This window comes from Marmota monax, unplaced genomic scaffold (genome assembly GCF_021218885.2).
Source record: "Marmota monax isolate L192 unplaced genomic scaffold, Marmota_monax_Labrador192_F-V1.1 WCK01_AAM20220418_F8-fsc00040, whole genome shotgun sequence".
Classification (NCBI taxonomy): domain Eukaryota; kingdom Metazoa; phylum Chordata; class Mammalia; order Rodentia; family Sciuridae; genus Marmota; species Marmota monax.
Genome location: NW_026692782.1, coordinates 2,653,818 through 2,673,876, shown reverse-complemented (window position 1 = coordinate 2,673,876; position 20,059 = coordinate 2,653,818). Strand labels below are relative to the sequence as shown.

Here is a 20,059-nt window from a genome sequence, read left to right as displayed (position 1 = left end):
GATAGCATCTTCAACAAATGGTGTTGGGAAAACTGGAAATCTATATGCAACAAAATGAAACTGAATCCCCTCCTCTCGCCATGCACAAAAGTTAACTCAAAGTGGATCAAGGAGCTAGATATCAAATCAGAGACTCTACGTCTGATAGAAGAAAAAGTTGGCTCTGATCTACATATTGTGGGGTTGGGCTCCAAATTCCTTAATAGGACACCCATAGCACAAAAGTTAATAACAAGAATCAACAAATGGGACCTACTTAAACTGAAAAGTTTTTTCTCAGCAAGAGAAACAATAAGAGAGGTAAATAGGGAGCCTACATCATGGGAACAAATTTTTACTCCTCACACTTCAGATAGAGCCCTAATATCCAGAGTATACAAAGAACTCAAAAAATTAAACAATAAGAAAACAAATAACCCAATCAACAAATGGGCCAAGGACCTGAACAGACACTTCTCAGAGGAGGACATACAATCAATCAACAAGTACATGAAAAAATGCTCACCATCTCTAGCAGTCAGAGAAATGCAAATCAAAACCACCCTAAGATACCATCTCACTCCAGTAAGATTGGCAGCCATTATGAAGTCAAACAACAACAAGTGCTGGAGAGGATGTGGGGAAAAGGGTACTCTTGTACATTGCTGGTGGGACTGCAAACTGGTGCGGCCAATTTGGAAAGCAGTATGGAGATTCCTGGGAAAGCTGGGAATGGAACCACCATTTGACCCAGCTATTGCCCTTCTCGGACTATTCCCTGAAGACCTTAAAAGAGCGTACTACAGGGATACTGCTACATCGATGTTCATAGCAGCACAATTCACAATCGCTAGACTGTGGAACCAACCCAGATGCCCTTCAATAGATGAATGGATAAAAAAAATGTGGCATTTATACACAATGGAGTATTATACAGCACTAAAAAATGACAAAATCATGGAATTTGCAGGGAAATGGATGGCACTAGAGCAGATTATGCTTAGTGAAGCTAGCCAATCCCTAAAAAACAAATACCAAATGTCTTCTTTGATATAATGAGAGCAACTAAGAACAAAGCAGGGAGGAAGAGCAGGAAGAAAAGATTAACATTAAACAGATAAATGAGGTGGGAGGGAAAGGGAGAGAAAAGGGAAATTGCATGGTAATGGAGGGAGATCCTCATTGTTATACAAAATTACATATAAGAGGTTGTGAGGGGAATGGGAAAATAAACAAGGAGAGAAATGAATTACAGTAGATGGGGTAGAGAGAGAAGATGGGAGGGGAGGGGAGGGGAGATAGTAGAGGATAGGAAAGGTAGCAGAATACAACAGTTACTAATAGGGCATTATGTAAAAATGTAGATGTGTAACCGACGTGATTCTGCAATCTGTATTTGGGGTAAAATTGGGAGTTCAAAACCCACCTGAATCAAATGTATGAAATATGATATGTTAAGAGCTTTGTAATGTTTTGAACAACCAATAAAAAAAAATTATTTGTCTTATTTCTCACTTTTGGAGTTCTGACTCTTTCACATATATCATTTTTTATAACAGATTCTTTTTCTTTGGCAATTTTGTAAGAAAAGAATCTCCCTGTATATTACATCAATGAGTAGATTAAGAAGAAACATATTAATTTAACAGGTATTAAAAAAATCACTTGGTAGGATTACAAAACATACTCTGATTAAAAACTGTCACGATGTGACATAAACATGCTTACTATCTTACTTCACATAATGCTATTATGAACAATTCCCAATAAAGAAAGGAATAAAATATTATACCTATTACTACATAATATTATCCTGGAAATTCTGGCAAATTCAGTAAGAAGCAAAATGGTAATAAAAGACACACCTTATAAAGACCAGGGAAAATTCCATAAGAATACAGACTTTGACATTAAGCAGACCCAGGTTCAAGTCCTTCATCTGCCCTTACTGGAAATGTGACTTCATATCATCATCTTTTCTATATCTGCTTTGTAAAGTTGTAAAGATTAAACAAAGCAACATGATGATTATAATGAACCTAACATACTATAAATAATAAGTTGGAAGAACTGTTATCTGATGTCTAACATGACCATTTGCCAATGAGATAGCTGCATGCTAAATAAAGACTCAGAAAATCAACTGAAAATTGGTAGAAAAGGAAGAATCACAGCATAAAAGATAAGCAAAACCCTAAACTGTCTCCAAATATTAGTACTATTCTCTTAGGGGAGGAAAAAAAAAAACTTTAAAAACGAGGCATGGAGGGACTAGGGTTGTGGCTCAGTGCTAGAGCACTTGCCTAGCACATGTGAGACACTGGGTTTCATCTTCAGCACCTTATGAAAATAAATAAATAAAACAAAGGTATTGTGTCCATCTATAACTTAAAAAAAAGATTTTATGACATGTAATTATAAAATATTTAGAAATAATCTTTGTAAGACATACAACAGATATGTATAAAATGACCAAAATTGTGTTGATATAAAAGAAACAATGAATAAGGGTACAAATTTAATGTGTTTCTGGATAAACTATTGTAAACATACCAGTACTTATCATGTTAAAAGTAATACCAACAAAAATTCCAAAAAGGAATAAAATTTATCTTAAAATATATAAAAATTAAAACATATTCTGAGAAGACTCAGAGACAAACCCACACATCTACAGTTATCTGATCCTTGACAAAAGTACCAAAAACACAAGAGAAAACACAGCCTTTTAACAAATGGTACTGGGGCAACTGATTATCCACATGTAGAAGAATGAAACTAAACCCTATCTCTCACCCCACAAAAAGTTCAACTCAAAATGGATCAAAGATGTAGGATTTAGAACAGAAACTATGCTACTCCTAGAAGAAAACATAAAGTCAACACTGTAGCATATAGTCACCGGCAATAACTTTCTAAAAAGGACAACTAAAGCTTAGGAAATAATGTCAAGAGTTAATAAATGAGATGGGACCAAGTTAAAAAAGATTCTACACTGAAAATAAAACAATTAGGAACTTAAAGACAAAATCTACAGAATGGGAGAAAATCTTTGCTAGCTATTCTTCGGACACAAAATTAATATCTAGAATATATAGAGAACTCAAAAAACTTAACATCAAATACCCAAATAACCCAATTAATAAGTGGGCAAATGAATTAAACAGTCACTTCTCAAAAGAAGAAATAAAAATGGCCAACAAATATATGAAAAAATGCTCAATATCATTAGCAAATAGGGAAATGCAAATCAAAACTATCCTGAGATTCCATCTCATACCAGTCAGAATGGCAATCATCAAGAATAAAAATAATAATAAATACTGGAGAGGATATGGAGGACAAGGAACACTTTAACACTTCTAGTGGGATTGCAAATGAGCACAACCACTATGGAAATCAGTATGGAGGTTCTTCAAACAACTAGATATGGAACCACCACATGACCCAGCCATATCACTCCTCTGTATTTATCCTAAAAATTTAAAGTCATCATACTATAGGGATACACATATGTATATTCATGTTTCGAGTGGCATAATTCACAATGGCTAAACTGTAGATAAAGAAAAGTGGTATATACACACAAGACAATTTTATTTAGCCATAAAGAAAAATGAAATCATGTCATTTGTAGAAAAATGGATGGTACTAGAGACTGTTACAAAATAAGCCAAACTCAAAAGGTCAAGGGTTATATGTTTTCTCTCAACTATGAAAGCGAGAGAGGAAAGAGGAAAAGAAAGGGACCAGAGGGAAGAGAAAAGTGCTAGGGAGTGATACTGACCAAATTATATTGATGTATTATTGCATGAGTGTATGAATAAGTAACAATAAATCTCAACATGTACAACTATAATGTACCAATAAATATGTGGAAGAAAAAAAAGCCCACCAAAAAAGACAAGGCCAAAACACATATTCTGAGTCTCTAATACAATAAGATTCTGATAGAACAAGCAAATAGAGTAAAAAAAGTAGAAGAGAAAGCCCCCCCAAAATACCTTGCTGCACATATACTATGGGTTAATTTTCTAGTGTATATGAGAATCTAACAAATTTTAAAGTAGCATTCTAAATAAGTGGCAGAAAGAAGGTGTCATCATTACATGATGATGGGACTTTACTATTTGGAAATATGTAAATAAAAAATTAAATAAAGTTGTCACCTCAAATCAAATCCTAAAAAAACTTCCTAAAAGATTATCCTTAAATATGAAAGAGAGAAAAAAAACAGATAAGAATTAGAATTAAAAAAAATAGAAAAAAGGAATTAAAAAATTTTATAATACTGATTTCCAACACAGTAGCAAACAAAAGAACAATAAAATAAGCAGGATTAAGAATATGAGTTAAATCTTACATGCTCAGACTGTGGAACCAACCTAGATGCCCTTCAATAGACGAATGGATAAAAAAAATGTGGCAGTTATACACAATGGAGTATTACTCTGCATTAAAAAATGACAAAATCACAGAATTTGCAGGGAAACGGATGGCATTAGAACAGATTATGCTAAGTGAAGCTAGCCAATCCCTAAAAAACAAATGCCAAATGTCTTCTTTGATATAAGGAGAGTAACTAAGAACAGAGTTGGGAGGAAGAGCATGAGAAGAAGATTAACATTAAACAGGGGTGAGAGGTGGGAGGGAAAAGGAAAGGGAAGGGAAATTGCATGGAAATGGAAGGAGACCCTCATGGTTATACAAAATTACATACAAGAGGAAGTGAGGGGAAAGGGGGAAAAAAAAAACAAGGGGGAGAAATGAATTACAGTAGATGGGGTAGAGAGAGAAGATTGGAGGGGAGGGGATGGGGGATAGTAGAGGATAGGAAAGGCAGCAGAATACAACAGACACTAGTATAGCAATATGTAAAACAGTGGATGTGTAACCGATGTGATGCTGCAATCTGTATATGGGGTAAAAATGGGAGTCCATAACCCACTTGAATCAAAGTGTGAAATATGATTTGTCAAGAACTATGTAATGTTTTGAACAACCAACAATAAAAATTAAAGAAAAAAAAATCATAAATAAATATATAAATCTTACATGCTCTTCCCACACTTTCTTTTCTCTTTCATATGCTTCCTTTCTCTTTCTCTCTAGTTGTTCTTTTAGTACAGCAGCACGTGCATTTGCTTGGGCCTGAAAATAAAGACAAAATTAGTTATCAGAAAGAGGACATGTGGTTTCCTTTCCATGCAAGTCTAAAAAGATACTGACTTATTAGCCACAAAGAAATGTGCATGTAAGCTCACTCTATATCCCCAATACCTTGAATCAGGCTTGACATACAGCAGGCCTGTCATACAAGCTCACTAAATATTTACGGAATTAAAATAAATGCAAGTACATTTGAATGGAAATTAAAATGTAAAAATATTTATTATATAAAATTTCATTTATCTTCAGAGAAATGGATAACTGTGTATTTCATTTTTAAGGTTACTGTTTTTTTCTTTTTAGGATTACTTGTGTCATACTTTTACATATTTATGCCATGACTGTGATCAACTGTTATTCATAAATATGTTATACACAGAAAAACACTGTATTTCAAAAACCAATTAGTAAAAGATGAAGTGGAAAGAAAAATTAAAGCAAATGGATAATGTGTTCTAACTATGAAAAACATAGGAACATAACTTTCTATTTCAATTTTCTATAGAAAGTGCAACATTATTTCTAGTCTATACCTTAAGTGATTCAATTTTTTTGCGCCTCAAATCAGCTTCCTCACTTCCTTCTTGTCCTTTGGAATTATCTGTTTCTTTCTACAAAATAAGTAGATAAGCATACCACTTAGGACAAAACCATCAAGTTCAGTGCAGAGCTCCATGACAGATAACATGAATACTGACATTTAAAAATGGGAAATCATTCAACGCTGTTAATTTTCTCCCAAAGCTGAAAACGAATTCTCACAACTATCAACCCTGTAGACAACTGAACAAAATGTTAAAAACAGAATGATATAAAATGTACTTTAATCCTTGGAAGGATAGTGGATAATTCTGTTCTCTCAGAATTCCTCTGCAAAAAAAAAAAAAAAATGTTCTTATCAATTTAAAATCATATAAATAAGACTTTATTCCCTGAACAACTGTGTGTGTGTGTGTGTGTGTGTGTGTGTTGCTGGGGATTGAACCAAGGGCCTTGTATGTGCAAGGCAAGCATTCTACCAACAGAGCTATATCCCCAGCCCGGAACAACTTTTATGTTCACTGTATTCATCTTTTTTTTGTTGTTGTTGTTATTGGCATAGCATTTCTAATATTAAACTAATTTTAATCTAATCTAATGATTAATAATATCATTCAGTTACTTTTTATTTATTTCCTTTATGGCAGTGCTAGGATTTGAACTCAAGGCCTCAAGCATGGTAGGTAAGTGTGCTACCACTGAGTTATGTTCCCATCCTCGATTACTTTGTATAAAGTCTCAAACTACCTTTTCACCACGAAGTCTGGCTTTAATCTGCTGGCGCTCATTGAAATTCTGTAGTCTTATTTGCCTCAGTCTTGCCAGATAAACCTACAAAGAAGAAAAACACACAACATATTCATGTAAAAGAAAAACTATTAACATTTTTACTGCTAAAAAATTTATAATTCAAGGGAAAGTGTTAATCTGAATATAAGAAATAAAAGTTCTGAAATCTGGTTAACAGAAATGTAATATTAGCTTTCAAGAGTTTAATTTAGAGCAATTTATTTCTGAAAAGAAAGAAATATAATTACAAATTTTTAATTTGATCAAAAGAAAAAAATTAAGCTTACAAGACTGAATAACAGTTATGAGGCAAAATTATGACACAGCATGAAGTTAAATTATAGTAACAGGTCCCTATAAACTTACAAAATCTTTAAACAATTGTTAAGAATTTAAACCATGCAAGAAAAGGAGGCAATAAACTCAAAAAATGGCTGTGTGATGGAGGCAGCGAACATGCGGGAAGCATACCTCTTCCTCTTTGTTTCTTGGCTTCCCTCCTCTTGAAGAGCTGGACCTGCCTCCATACATAGCTGCCAGGTTTTGCAGGATTCCCTGTTTATCATTTAATGTACTAAGTTTAAAGAATGACTAAGGCTATGCCATCATCTTACCTATGATTAGCCATGTGCCACTTAATTTCCTTTGGGCAAATACTGACCATTTCTAGCTGCTAAACTCTAATAAAAATTATGGCATTTTCCTATATCAATTTAGCAAATATATTTAATGAGAAGTGAAAAAAGCAATTAAGTCTCAAATATAATTATTCAAAACAGAGACCAGTTGTTTTTATTACTCACTTAAGAGGGTTTTGGAACTGCTTTAGAGTTAGGTAAACACCAAATCGATTTTTTCCTCTAAAAAAGACCCAATTCATTTCTTTATGTCTGTGAATCAATTTCTCACACATGCACAAATATTTGAGCTTACTGTTCTTGAATTCAACAAATGTGTTGTATATTAAAAAATGAAATTCTGAATCATGATTAGTAATGAAATCTGGTAAAATGAAACTTTTTGGTCTCAGTCATGTCCTGTTACTATTCTGGAAATTATCATACCCAGGCACAAGCTTACTTACTTTTGGCTATAATTTACCACTAATGTGAAATTATCTTTTTAGAAATTACTAATATTCTTCAGTAAAACTATCAGATTGTCAAATTATTTGCTCTTTTTTTTTTTTTTAGCATGCAAGTGTGCTTCAAGATTCTCCCCCCAAATTCTTAGTCCTACTTCTCATCAGCTTGTTGTACTTTTCTATGCTTATACATCTCCCTTTTCCTGATGGCTGTTTGATTTAACCCCCTGAAATCTAGTTTCCGATCCATGATTCTGAAAAAATTTTAAGGTCACCAATCACTCAGAAGTGATTTAAATGGAGTCTGTTGAGACATTTTTGCACTTATTTCCACTGAAAAACTGTTTTGACTGAATCCATTAAATTGAGTATATAATACTTTTCTCTTATAACAATATATATTCACTGTAGAAAATTTATAAAATAAGGAATTGTGAATCATTTATAATTCTAATATCTGAGAACCTGTAATTTAAAGACATTCTAAATTTCCTTTTATTCATATGTATGAATGTATATGTATTTTAACAAAAACTAGGATTTTACTATTTTTATTAATGTTATATTCTTTTTCCATATTCAATTAATACTTCTTATAAAAATTACTCTTAAATTACTAAACACTATTCACAATATTCTACTTAATAAATATTCTGTAATTCACATGTTTTTAAGAAAAAGTCTATCTTTCAGTATTTATAACAGCAATCTCTCCTAGGTTCCTCTATCTTTGCTGATTTTCACAGGCATTTTTTTTTTTTTCTTTCTTGGCTCCTTGCTAAATGTCACTGTTTTCTTGAGTTTCATTCTCTGGTCCTTCTCTTCTCATCCCCAGATTTTAACATATGTTGCTGATTCCCAAAACTAAATCAATCTCCCACCCAGCTACTCAAGAGGCTCGGTCAGGATGAGGCCTCTGGGGAATACAGAAGGCCCTGTCTCAAAATACCACCATCAAAACAAAATTTCATAGTGCTTTTTCTTCTGAATTATAGAACTTGGAGTTTACTAAACTGTTATCTGGACATTCCACTTTTATGTAGTAAAGATACCTCAAACAATTTACAAACCTGACTTTTTAATCCACTTTTCTTTTTTTACTATATTTTTTTATTCCTAGCTTATGCTAAGCCACATGAATCAGCAAGATAGGAGTTATCTTTTCCTCTTTCGTACCAACAATATACAAATGACTGCCACATTTCCAATCCGATCTCCTAATCCTCATAATTTATACCTTTAATTTCTGTCTTAGCTCAGGTTTTCTTCTTTTGTCTCCTGAATTTATAAAAAATTTTCCTAACTTAACATCTTACTTCTAGTCTCCCGTCTCCAATCTATTCTTAAAAGATATTTGGAGTTACCTTTCTATAATTATTTTTCACACCAGGTCTCACATAAGTCTTTCAATGGTTCCCATTATTTTCAGACTTTAATCCATCTGTTGAATGGCAGATTCATTACTGTCCCTAATCAATCATAAATCCTACATTCTAGTCAAAAACCGTGTGTGTGTGTGTGTGTGTGTACACACATACATGCATACATACATATAATCTCACTGGTCATCTTAAAATGATTAACTCTACTCATCTTGCAAAACTCAAATCAAATATCCCCCTGAAAAGTTTTGCCAAAGCTTTCTGTAGTGACTCAAGTTGCCTCCCCTGACCTACATACCAATGTTTATGCAGACCTCTCACAGCAGTACTCATTAGCATAGTATACTATGACAGTTAAGAACATGGTCTACAGACTATGAAGTCTATCCCATTCATGTTTTTGCCAATGGCAACCTTACGCAAAATTACTTAAACTTGCTAAGTCTGGGCATAGTAACAGCATGTACTTCAAGGACAATAAAGAGCAAAAAAAAAAAAAAAAAATTACTGTATGAGCATGTTCTGCCTTTTTCCTCTTGAGAAAACACTTTCAACTCACCCAGTCCACCCCACATTCAAGAAGGTCCTGGAATCAGCTTAACAGTTATTTGAGCTTTGGGGATATAGGTCAGAGTTGGGGAGGCAAAGGGAAATAAAAAATAGGCAGTAGTAGGTAATGATATGAGGTGAACTAAAAAGATATGGAAGTATCTACAGCGTTCTTGGAAGTGAGCTGAGTATTACTATGGACTTTATCTTTCTCAGTATTTGAGAAATAGAAGAATCTGAGTAACTTTTAAGTTAAAAAAAAAAAAGTGCTCCTTTTTCAGTTCATGTTCTTTATATCAAGTTCAAAAACTGCCTGGTCAATGGCCCTAAAATTATCTTCTGTCCCTTTTTTTTAAGAAGTTTTATGTTTTATATTAAAACCTGATTGAGAGCTGGGGTTATGGCTCACTGATCTACATACCTATGCTTTCACTAGTACTAGATTATGTTGATTACTATAGCTAGAAATCAATCTTAACATTAGGATCATTCCTTTTTTAAAACATAATTGTTTTTGTCCATTTTAGGACTAAAATTAATTTTATATGAATTTTATGTATTTGAGGGGTACTGGTAGAGCACTTGCCTAGCATGTGTGAGGCACTGGATTCAATTCTCAGCACCATATATAATAAAATAAAGGTCCACTGACAACTAAAATGTATTAAAAAGAAACCTGATTATCAGTCTTGAGCTATTTTATAAGGTGTGAAGTTTAGCTCAAGGTTCTTCTTCTTTTAGCAATGGATGTCCAACTCCTTCAGCAATAATATTGGAAAGACTGTCCTTCTTCCACTGAAGTGCTTTTCTTTGTGAAGAGCAAATCAGGCATATTTGTGTGGATATGCGCTAAGCTGTTCCACTGATCTACATACCTATGCTTTCACTAGTACTACATTATATTGATTACTATAGCTAGAAGTCAGCCTTAACATTAGGATCATTCCTCTTTTTTCATCACAATTTTTGTCCATTTTAAGGCCAAATTAAATTAATTTTATATAAATTTTATTTATTTGAGGGGTACTGATGACTGAACCCAGGGGCACTTAACCACTGAGCGCATCCCCAACCCTTTCTTATTTTTTAAGACAGGGTCTTATCAAGTTGTACATCTCCTGCCTCACCCTCCAGAGTTGCTTTGGTTGTAGGCATGCTCCATAGTACCTGGTTATCATATGAATTTTAGAACAAGCTTGTCTATATCTATTGAGAACTTCTGGAATTTTAAGAGTAATTACATTGAAGTTCCAGAGAAATTTAAGAAAAACTACCATTTTTACTGTGTGAAGTCTTCTAACTCATAAACACAGTAGGACTTTCCAAATTTTGTGATTCTTAGCATCTGGGGTTGTGGCTCAGTGGTAGAGCGCTTGCCTAGCATGTGGGAGGCACTGGATTCAATCTTCAGCATCATATAAAAATAAATAAATGTCTATCAACAACTAGAAGAATTTTTTTTTTAATTGTGATTTTAATGTCACAAATCTTGCAGATATCTTGTTAGATTTTCTTTTTTCTTAATTTTGTCTGAAGTAGCTATAAGTAGGATTGCATTTTAAAAATCAGTTTCCACTCACTGTCAGTAAACAAATTCAATAGATTTTTTGTTTATCTTATAACTATAATTAATTCTTTTTATTTCTTGAATTTTAATAGAATTCTTGGAATTTTCTATGTAGATACTCATTACTAAATAGCATTGATTTTATTTCTTCTTTTCAAATCTATGTTTTTCTTTTCCTTGCCTTATTGCAGGAACTAGAACCTATAGTATTATGACAAATAAGAGTGGTGAGAGCATACATCATTCCCTTTTCTGTGACTGTGGAGGGAAAGCATTCATCTTCTACTTGCAAGTATGATGTTATATTTAGTTTTTTTTGTAAATGCTTATTATGAGATTGAGGATGTTTCTATTTCTAGTGTAAGAACTTTGATCATGAATAGGTGAATTTTGTCAAAAGATTTCCTTTATCAATTGATATATGATTTTTTTCTTCTTCAGCCTGTGGATACATTGGATCACACTGATTTTTCTAATACTGAAATAAACTTGTAATATCCTGACTAAATTCTACTTGGTTGTAGAGGGATTCAACTTACTAAAATTTTGTTTGGATTTTTTCATCTAAGTTCATGAGAAATAGTGATCTATATAGCTTCCATTTTCATGTTTGTTTGTTTGTTTGGGTGAGTCTGTTTGTCTTTATCTGTTTGTTTGTTTTTTGGGGTACGTCTCTTTCCACAGCTGAGAATGATTCACTACACTACTATTTTTTGAACGACAACTTATAACTACATTGATTGGTGTTGTTCTTTGAATGTTTAGTAAAACATTCCACTCCAGTGAAAACATGAAGGCCTGAGAATTTCTTTTTCAAGAGCTTTAAAATCACAAATTAAGTTTTAAAAATAGTTATAGAGTTATTATCTATTTTTTGATAGTTTATGGCCTTTGAAAAATTGGTCATATTTGTTCTTAATTTGTTCTAAATTATTGAATTTATAAAGTTGTTTTTTATTATCCTTTTAATTGCTATAAGATCTGTGGTGACATCATTTGTTTTACCTCCAATACTGGTCATTTGTTTGTTTGTTTGTTTTTCATCTTTGTTAATCTTGCTAGAAATTTATCATTTTTACTCCTATTTTTTTAAGAACCAGTTTTTTGTTTCAATAAACTTGTCAATAGTATTCACTCCACTCTTCAATTTTATTGATTTCTAAACAATTTAACTTCATTCTGCTTGCTTTGGTTTATTTGCTCTTTCTTTCTTTACTATCTTGAGGGAGGGACTTAGATTATTAATTTGAGACATTCTTCCTTTTTACTGCAAATGTTTAGTGCTATAAATTTCCCTCTCAGCAGTGCTTTAGCTATATTCCACAAAATCAGAAGTTGTATTTTTTCATGCAATTCTGTGTATATTTATTTAGAAGTGCATTAATTTTCTAGTGACTAAAGATTTTCCTGTCCTCTGTTTGATTCCATTATGTTAAAAAAATAAACTCTGTATAATATCGATTCTTCTAAATCTGTTAAGGTTAATAATTCAGCTTTCTGTCTATCTCAGGGATTTTTAAATGAGTGCTTCAAAAAATGATTATTCTGCTTTTGTTGGGAGAAATATTCTGTAAGTTTAGAGCTTGGTGGTAATTGGTAGGATTCAGCTATTTTACATCCTTGCTGATTTTCTGTTCAATAGTTCTAGAAATTGTTGATAGTAGGGTGTGAGTTTCCAACTGTAATTATGGATTTGTTTATTTCTGCTTTATATACTTTGAGCTCCGGGTATTTGGAGTATATACATTTAGGATTGCAGTAACTTTTTAGTGTACTGACTCTTTTATTATTATATAATGTCTCCTTATGTGTTCTTAATGCCTTTATTTTGATCTGTTATCAGAAAATTCTTTTAGTTTTCTTCATTTGAGAATGCCTTTATCTCCACTTTATTCGTAAGGGATATTTTAATCAGATATAGAATTTGAGATGGACAGTAGTTTTCTTTCAACACTTGACATATGTTGTCTCACTTCTTTCTGATATCCTTGGCTTCAGATGAAAAATATGCTCTCAATTTGGTGTCCTTTCTCTCTGGCTACTTTTATTTTTCACAGTACTAGGGATTGATCCCAGGGCCTAGTGCATGCTAGGCAAGTGCTCTATCTTTGAGCTACATTCCCACTACCCTTTCTGGCATTTTAAAGGTTAGTTTTCTTTGTCTCTGACTTTCACAACTTTAGTTTTTGAAAGTTATTATTATTTTTTGGTTATGGATTTCTTTGAGTTTATCTTATTGTAGGTTCACCTAGCTCTTTGAATCTGTAGATTTCTATCTTTCACCAAACATGGAAAGTTTTCAGCTATTACTTCTTCAAATACATTTTTCAGTCACACTTTTTCTTGGCTTTTCAGTTCTAGTAAAACAAACACTAAATCTTTTGTATTATCCTATAACTTCTTGAAACTATGATTTTTTTCTGTTATTTTTCCCTCTGTTGTCCAGATGAAATAAATTTAATCAATCTGTCTTCAAGTTCACTGATTCTATCTTCTATCATTTCCACTATACTACTATCTTGTGAATTTAAAATTTTGGTTATTGTACTTTTCAGTTCTATAATTCCCAGTTGGTTCTTCTTTATAACTTCTATTTCTTTGCTAAGCTTTCTTTTTTCATCAAGAGGATCTGTAATCGATTATTACAGTAGTTTTATGACAGTATCTTTAAGATCCTTGACAGAAAATTTCAACATCTGATTCATCTTGGTCCAATGAATGCTTTTCTCAAACTATTTTGCCTTATCCTTGTGTGACAAATGCTTTTTAAAAATTGTATCTTTAATATGGTTATTATGTTAGAAGACTCTACCTTATTTATATCTTCTATTTTAACAGAAAGTAGCTTGCTCTAGAGATAGCATTCAGGTTCTGGACTATTTTTTCTGGGCTTGAGTTACAGTGGTAGCTGGAGCTCTTGCTCAATCCCTGTTGATACTTTCTGATAAGGATGGAATTTGCTTTCCCAGGCCATATGCTGTTGCTGGGAGACTTCCTGAAAGTGGAGGCAAATGCCTCTGGGTCTGTTCTCCTTATCTAACTAGATGGAACATATGGAGACAGGCAGCTTTATACTCATTGCTACGAGGTAAATGGAATCGGTTGTTAGCATTATACTTGTTGAGATGGGATGGCCCAGGGCTTTGTCACTGGTTGTGGATTACGCTGGTCTTTAAGTTAAATGTCAATGCCCAGTTGTGAAGTGGAGTTGGGACCACTTGAGACTTCTACTGCTGCCTCCAGCTTGAACCACTCACCAGGGGTCTGGTGTGTAGTAGGTGATGGAGACGCCCATTTCCGTTGGAATTCTATTTTCCTAAAACTTAAGTGATGAATGATGAGTGGAAGCAGGCTTTTCTTGTTTCTTTTTCTTTGTCTTTATTTCTGTCTGTCTTTAAATCTTGGATAGACTCTACCAGTATTGGGTATAAGAAGATGAAAAAAAAAAATTCAGAGAAACTTAATGTTATTCCTCAAGTCCTCAGTCCCTAGCTAATTCACCTTCTTGACAGCATTTAGAATTAAATTATCATTTTATGCTAAATAACTGCTAAGTTATTTAATTGTATTTAAAGGGGAAGTGAATGGAAAAGTGAATCTATGCCAGCTGTTCTGGAACTGGGAAGAAAGTGCTTTTTGATAGCTAAGATTTCGATACTGCAAAATACTCTATGGTATAAACAGTACATCAAAGTTCAACAGAGTTATATGGATTGTTGTAAAGACTGAAAGAGATTTTTATGAGTTGAACTATGTCCCTCTACAAATTTATATGTTGAAATCTAATACCTGGTACTTCATATTGATCTTATTTGGAGATAAAATTTTTACCAATTTAATATTGGGGGTAACAGGATGGACTCTAATGTAATATGACTAGTGTGCTAAAGGGAAAATTTGGAGATAGACTCACACATAGAGAGAACACCATGGGAAGATGAGGTCAAAGGTCCAGAATAATGATTCTAGACACCAAGGAAAGCCAAAGACAGCCAGCAACTACCAGAAAGTAGGAAAGAGGGATAGAGCATATTCTTCCTCACAGCGTTCAAAAGTAAACAACCCAATTGACACACTGATCTTAGTCTTCTTGCCTTCAGACTGTGAGATAGTAAATTTCAATTGTTTAAGCCATTTAGTTTGTTGTATTTGGTTATAGCATCCCTAGCAGACGAATACAAAGATAATGAATATAAACTGTTTAACATTTTAAGTTTTTAATAAGGTCATTAATATAAGTAAATTTCTATTAGTGATAAATAAATACAGTATGATTTAAGATAGTTCATAAGAAAGTAACAATTTTCAAGAGAAATAATACTGCTTCATGATTTTTTGGTAAAATTCAGAGGTTCTTCTGCTAAGTTATTCCACAAAAACAAAAACACAAGCAAACAAAAAAAAACCCAGCTATCCAAGAAAAACTCTTACATACAGCAGAAGACATCTATAGGAATATTCAAAGCAGAACTATGATCAACTTCAATAAATATTGTAAGGAGAATTAATAATTGTGATGTAGTCACACAATGGAATATTATACAGCTATACTTGATTACATGTATGAATCTTAGAAAAATGCTTAATGAAAAAAAGGGCTCAATTTACATTATTTGTAATATTTATATAAATATTATATAATATAAATAATATATAATATAAATATTATAAATATTTACAATATTTATAATGCCCTAAAATAAGTAAAACTGAACAATATATTGCTTAGGCACATGTACATGTGTGAAAAAAAGTGTTTAAGAAATCCAAAGGAATGCTAAATCCAAAATTCAGAATAATGATTCAACAGAGGCAAAGGAGCAAGTTAGGAAGCAATTGGCAAACCATAGCCTATGGGCCAAAATCCAGTTCAGTTCACCACTTCTTTTTCTATAGCCCATAAAGTAAGAATGGTGGAAAAAAAAAATAAAAGAAGAATATTTTAGACACATGCAAATTATGTGAAATTTTAATTTCAGTGTACATAGATAAAGCATTATTGGAACACATACATGTTCATTCACTAATACATTGTCTTTGTTATTCTGTATTGTGCTGTAATACAAAATTCAATAGCTATAACATAGAACTTATGATCCAGCAAAACCATGAATATTTACTATCTAGCACTTTCCATAAGCACATCTGCCAATCCTTGAGGCAGAGAAGAGTATATAAAATCCAGGGCTATTTTGTTCCAACTCTAGGGAATACTATAGTGTTCCAAAGTCCTAATTTACACATATATTACATATATTCTTTTCTATGTAACAAATGTTATTTTACAAGGATTAAAAATATTTTTAAAGATTTAGAAAAATAACAGCAATGTTGAAGAATTAATTTACTATGTAAGATACTTTGTAACAAGGACTAGCAACCTATAGTCAACAGGTCAATTCTAGCCTGCTGTCTAATTTCCAAAATAAAGATTTTCTAGAACATAGCTACACCCATTTGTTAGTTTTTCACTATTATGGTAAGAGTGAGTAGTTGCATAGAGCACCATATGAACTATAAAGCCCAAGATATTTACTATGTTATATTTTAAAGAAAATATTTGCTTATCCTGCCTCTATAATGTCATCATATCTACAAGTTTTATCTAAATTAAGGAAAATATTAATATAAAAATTTAAAAGGAATAAATAACAGTAAAACAGTTTAAAGCATAATCTTAAAAGTCAGACACTGACTACTTCTTGGGCATATTATATGACCCTGGGCAAAGTACTAATGGTTCTGGGTCATCAACCTATAATGTTGGAGTAAAAATCTCCACCACAGGGACTGCAAATTGATATAACCACCATGGAAAACAATATGGAGAGTCTTAGAAAACTTGGAATGGAATCATTAATCCAGTCATCCCACTCCTAGATTTACCCAAAGGACTTAAAATCAGCACACTATAGTGATACAGCCACATCAATGTTTACAGCTACTCACGTCACAATATCTAAACTATGGAACCAATCTAGGTGTCCTTCAACAGATGAATGAATAAAGAAACAGTGGTGTGTGTGTGTGTGTGTGTGTGTGTGTAATGGAATATTACTCAGCCTTAAAGAAGAATTAAATTATAGGATTTGCTGGTAAATTAATGAAACTGGAGAATATTATGCTAAGCAAAATAAGCCAATACCAAAGAACCAAAGTCCTAATGGTTTCTCTGACATGCAGATGCTAATTCACAATAAGGGGGTGGGGTTAAGAATAGACATATTTTGGACTAAATAGAGGGGAGTGAATGCAGGGATTTAGGGGTAGGCATGATAGTAAAATGTACATTACTCTTTGTGTATATATGATTATATGATCTGTGTAACTCTACATCATATACAACCAAATGAGAAGTTATACTTCATTTATGCATGATGTGTCAAAATGCATTCTATTGTCATATACAATCAGAACACATTTAAAAATCCATTAAAAAAACTCTACCACAGATAATTGTTATCAGGATTAGACTCTCAATAATATTAATTAACATTTATTATGTCATAGCAAAATAAACAAACCCCATAAAACCACAAAAAAACCACCACCAGCACAATTACCATCAAAAACAGTTGACTTGACGTATTCTTTGTCAGAACTTCACTAATATGCATTTCAGCTGCCTGTGCAGGAAAAAGTTTGAACCCACATAAAAGCATATAAAATTATTTTTAAAAACCATGACTTCTTTAAAATGTAACCTAAAAATCCCTGTTGTTCCAAATGCTTATTCATAGGTCAGAGGCTTTATTTTCCATAGAAATTAAGTTATAATTCATTGTGGTTTCCCAAAGATATTAATAAAATGTATTGATCAAATAATTTATGGCAGTTTTCTGTTCCAGAGTTAATCCTTAAGACTCAAAAAACTTCGTCTTGGGCTGGGATTATAGCATGTGTGAGGCACTGGGTTTGATCCTCAGAACCACATAAAAATAATAAATAAAATAAAGGTATTGTGTCTATTTACAACTAAAAATATATATTAAAAAATTAGTCTTAACTGTTTAGGATTATTCATAATATGATATTAAAAGTACCAGAAAATATTAGATTTAACACCTGAATCTCTTATAATCTCTTTTAAGACTGTATCTTTTCATCAGCAGAGATTTTTATGAGTAATTATAAAAATAAACAAATACAATTTCATGCATAATTCCAAATTATTGAAACAAATTATGGATATTTATATTTATCAATGGAAAAATATTTAATCTATGTGGCCTTAAATCAATGATGTTAATATTTCTTCTTAAGGAGTTAGGCCATTATCATAAATATCCGTTTTAGTACTGCGCTAGAGATATGCAGCTACTCCATGAAGAGTTCAGCAGTTATAATGTTGAACTGAGAAGCAACAGTTACCATGGCCCAAAAACATGCATGAATGACTACTATAAACATGCCTTAGAGGATCACTATAAAATTAGTCCCTTCATATCCCTCTAATTCTCAACACCAGCTTCTATTCATACTCTTCACATCAAGATCTCTGTTGGTTAATCTTTCCCTGGGTGTTGAAGATTGTAAATATCTGATAATATAATGCATATCTAACTCAAATCCACTGATTGGGCTAGAATGTAGTTCAGTGGTAGAGTGCTTGCCTAGCATGCACTAGGCCCCTGGAATGATCCCCAGTAGTGCACAAACAAAAAATCAAAAATAAATCCGCTGATTAACAAAATTGAAAATCTTGCCAAAAATGAAGAATTTAATGAAACAATAACATTGATATTGGAAACCATTCAAATTCACCTATAAAAATGACAGAGTTACATAAAGTAATAACCAAGTAAAAGAAAATTGCAAAGAATTCTGAGGTTTGTGCTTCAGAATTGTGGGAGTATCAAGACAGTAAGAAATGATCTTTGGAAAACTGGCACTTTTATAATATAGCTCTTTTATAATATAGTAAAAATAAAGCATAAAGTAAAAAATGTACCATATTTCATTGTCCTAATACAAACTTTTTTTTTTTTTTTTTTTTTTTTTTTACATTTTAACATCTCTGAAATGGGAGTGGAATCTTTATAGTCAAAGGTATCTGACAGTCACTGTTGACCAGGCAGCACTTAAAAATATAAATGTTACTGCCTGAGTAATGTATCAGTTTTGGGGTGTGTGTGTGTGTGTGTGTGTGTGTGTGTACAAGACTGTATGCAGTCCCTTAAAGTTTCAATTGATAAATCACTTATGGGTTATTTCAAGAAGAAACACAGACCTGGTCGTTATTAAAACCTTCATTAATACCTTCAGATAAAAGCAAGAAAGTGCTAACATTAAAACTTTCAGGTTAGGGTTGACTCCTTGAGAGAAAAATCCCAGAGACAAAAAACAGGAGCACTCTATTAGAAAATATTATCATCTCTATGTGCTTGGAGAGGATAATATTATGTGAGAATACATGAACACCATGTGACCCTGATTTAAAAAAGACTGAAAAATCAAATTATGAATGTGAAGCATATTTAGGAATGAATACAATTATCAATTGACTTAATTCATAGTTTCCTTTTTATAGATGCACAATAATTATATAATAAAAAAATAAATCCAAAACAGGCATTTTATCAAGTATAAAATAAAAAAGTTGAGTAATAAAAAGCATTATATCAGCAAAATTAGAAACTTTTTCCTTTTTCAGTTATTTGTAAAATAAACAGGCATTTCATCAAGTATAAAATAAAAAGGTTGAGTGATAAAAAGCAATTTATCAGCTAGATTAGCAATTTTTTTAGTTATTTGTAAAATATAATGTGCCCTACATCTGTTTCCTCTTTAATTTTTTTTTTTAATGGTGCAGGAGATGGAACTCAGAGTCTCACACATGCTAGGCAAGTGCTCTACCACTGAGCAACATTCCTAGTTTTCATCTTTAATTTGATAAAAATAGATAGAACTTATTATATAATGGTATCAGAAAAATTGAAATCTTCTTCAGATTACTAATTTTCAGAATTAAAACAAACATAACTTAAATTCTGATAGATA

The 20,059-nt window shown here is 32.3% G+C and overlaps 1 protein-coding gene across 11 annotated transcripts in view; it reads right to left on the bottom strand.

Annotated features, from left to right (window-relative positions):
* The window catches only part of Nek1 (NIMA related kinase 1), a 175,592-nt gene that overhangs the window by 84,488 nt on the left and 71,045 nt on the right, over window positions 1-20,059 (bottom strand). For 8 of the 11 annotated variants that reach the window (XR_009227055.1, XM_046447807.1, XM_046447809.2 and 5 more), the window contains 4 exons: window positions 6,949-7,032; window positions 6,436-6,519; window positions 5,682-5,759; window positions 5,035-5,130 (listed from right to left, as the gene is read on the bottom strand). Coding sequence is in view for 10 of the 11 variants with exons in the window: in XM_046447807.1 (XP_046303763.1) it covers window positions 5,035-5,130; window positions 5,682-5,759; window positions 6,436-6,519; window positions 6,949-7,032 (342 nt within the window). In the remaining variant the exon portion in view is untranslated. The remainder of the gene's footprint in view (window positions 1-5,034; window positions 5,131-5,681; window positions 5,760-6,435; window positions 6,520-6,948; window positions 7,033-20,059) is intronic. The other 3 variants (XM_058580364.1, XM_058580367.1, XM_058580368.1) reach the window with 1 other exon arrangement.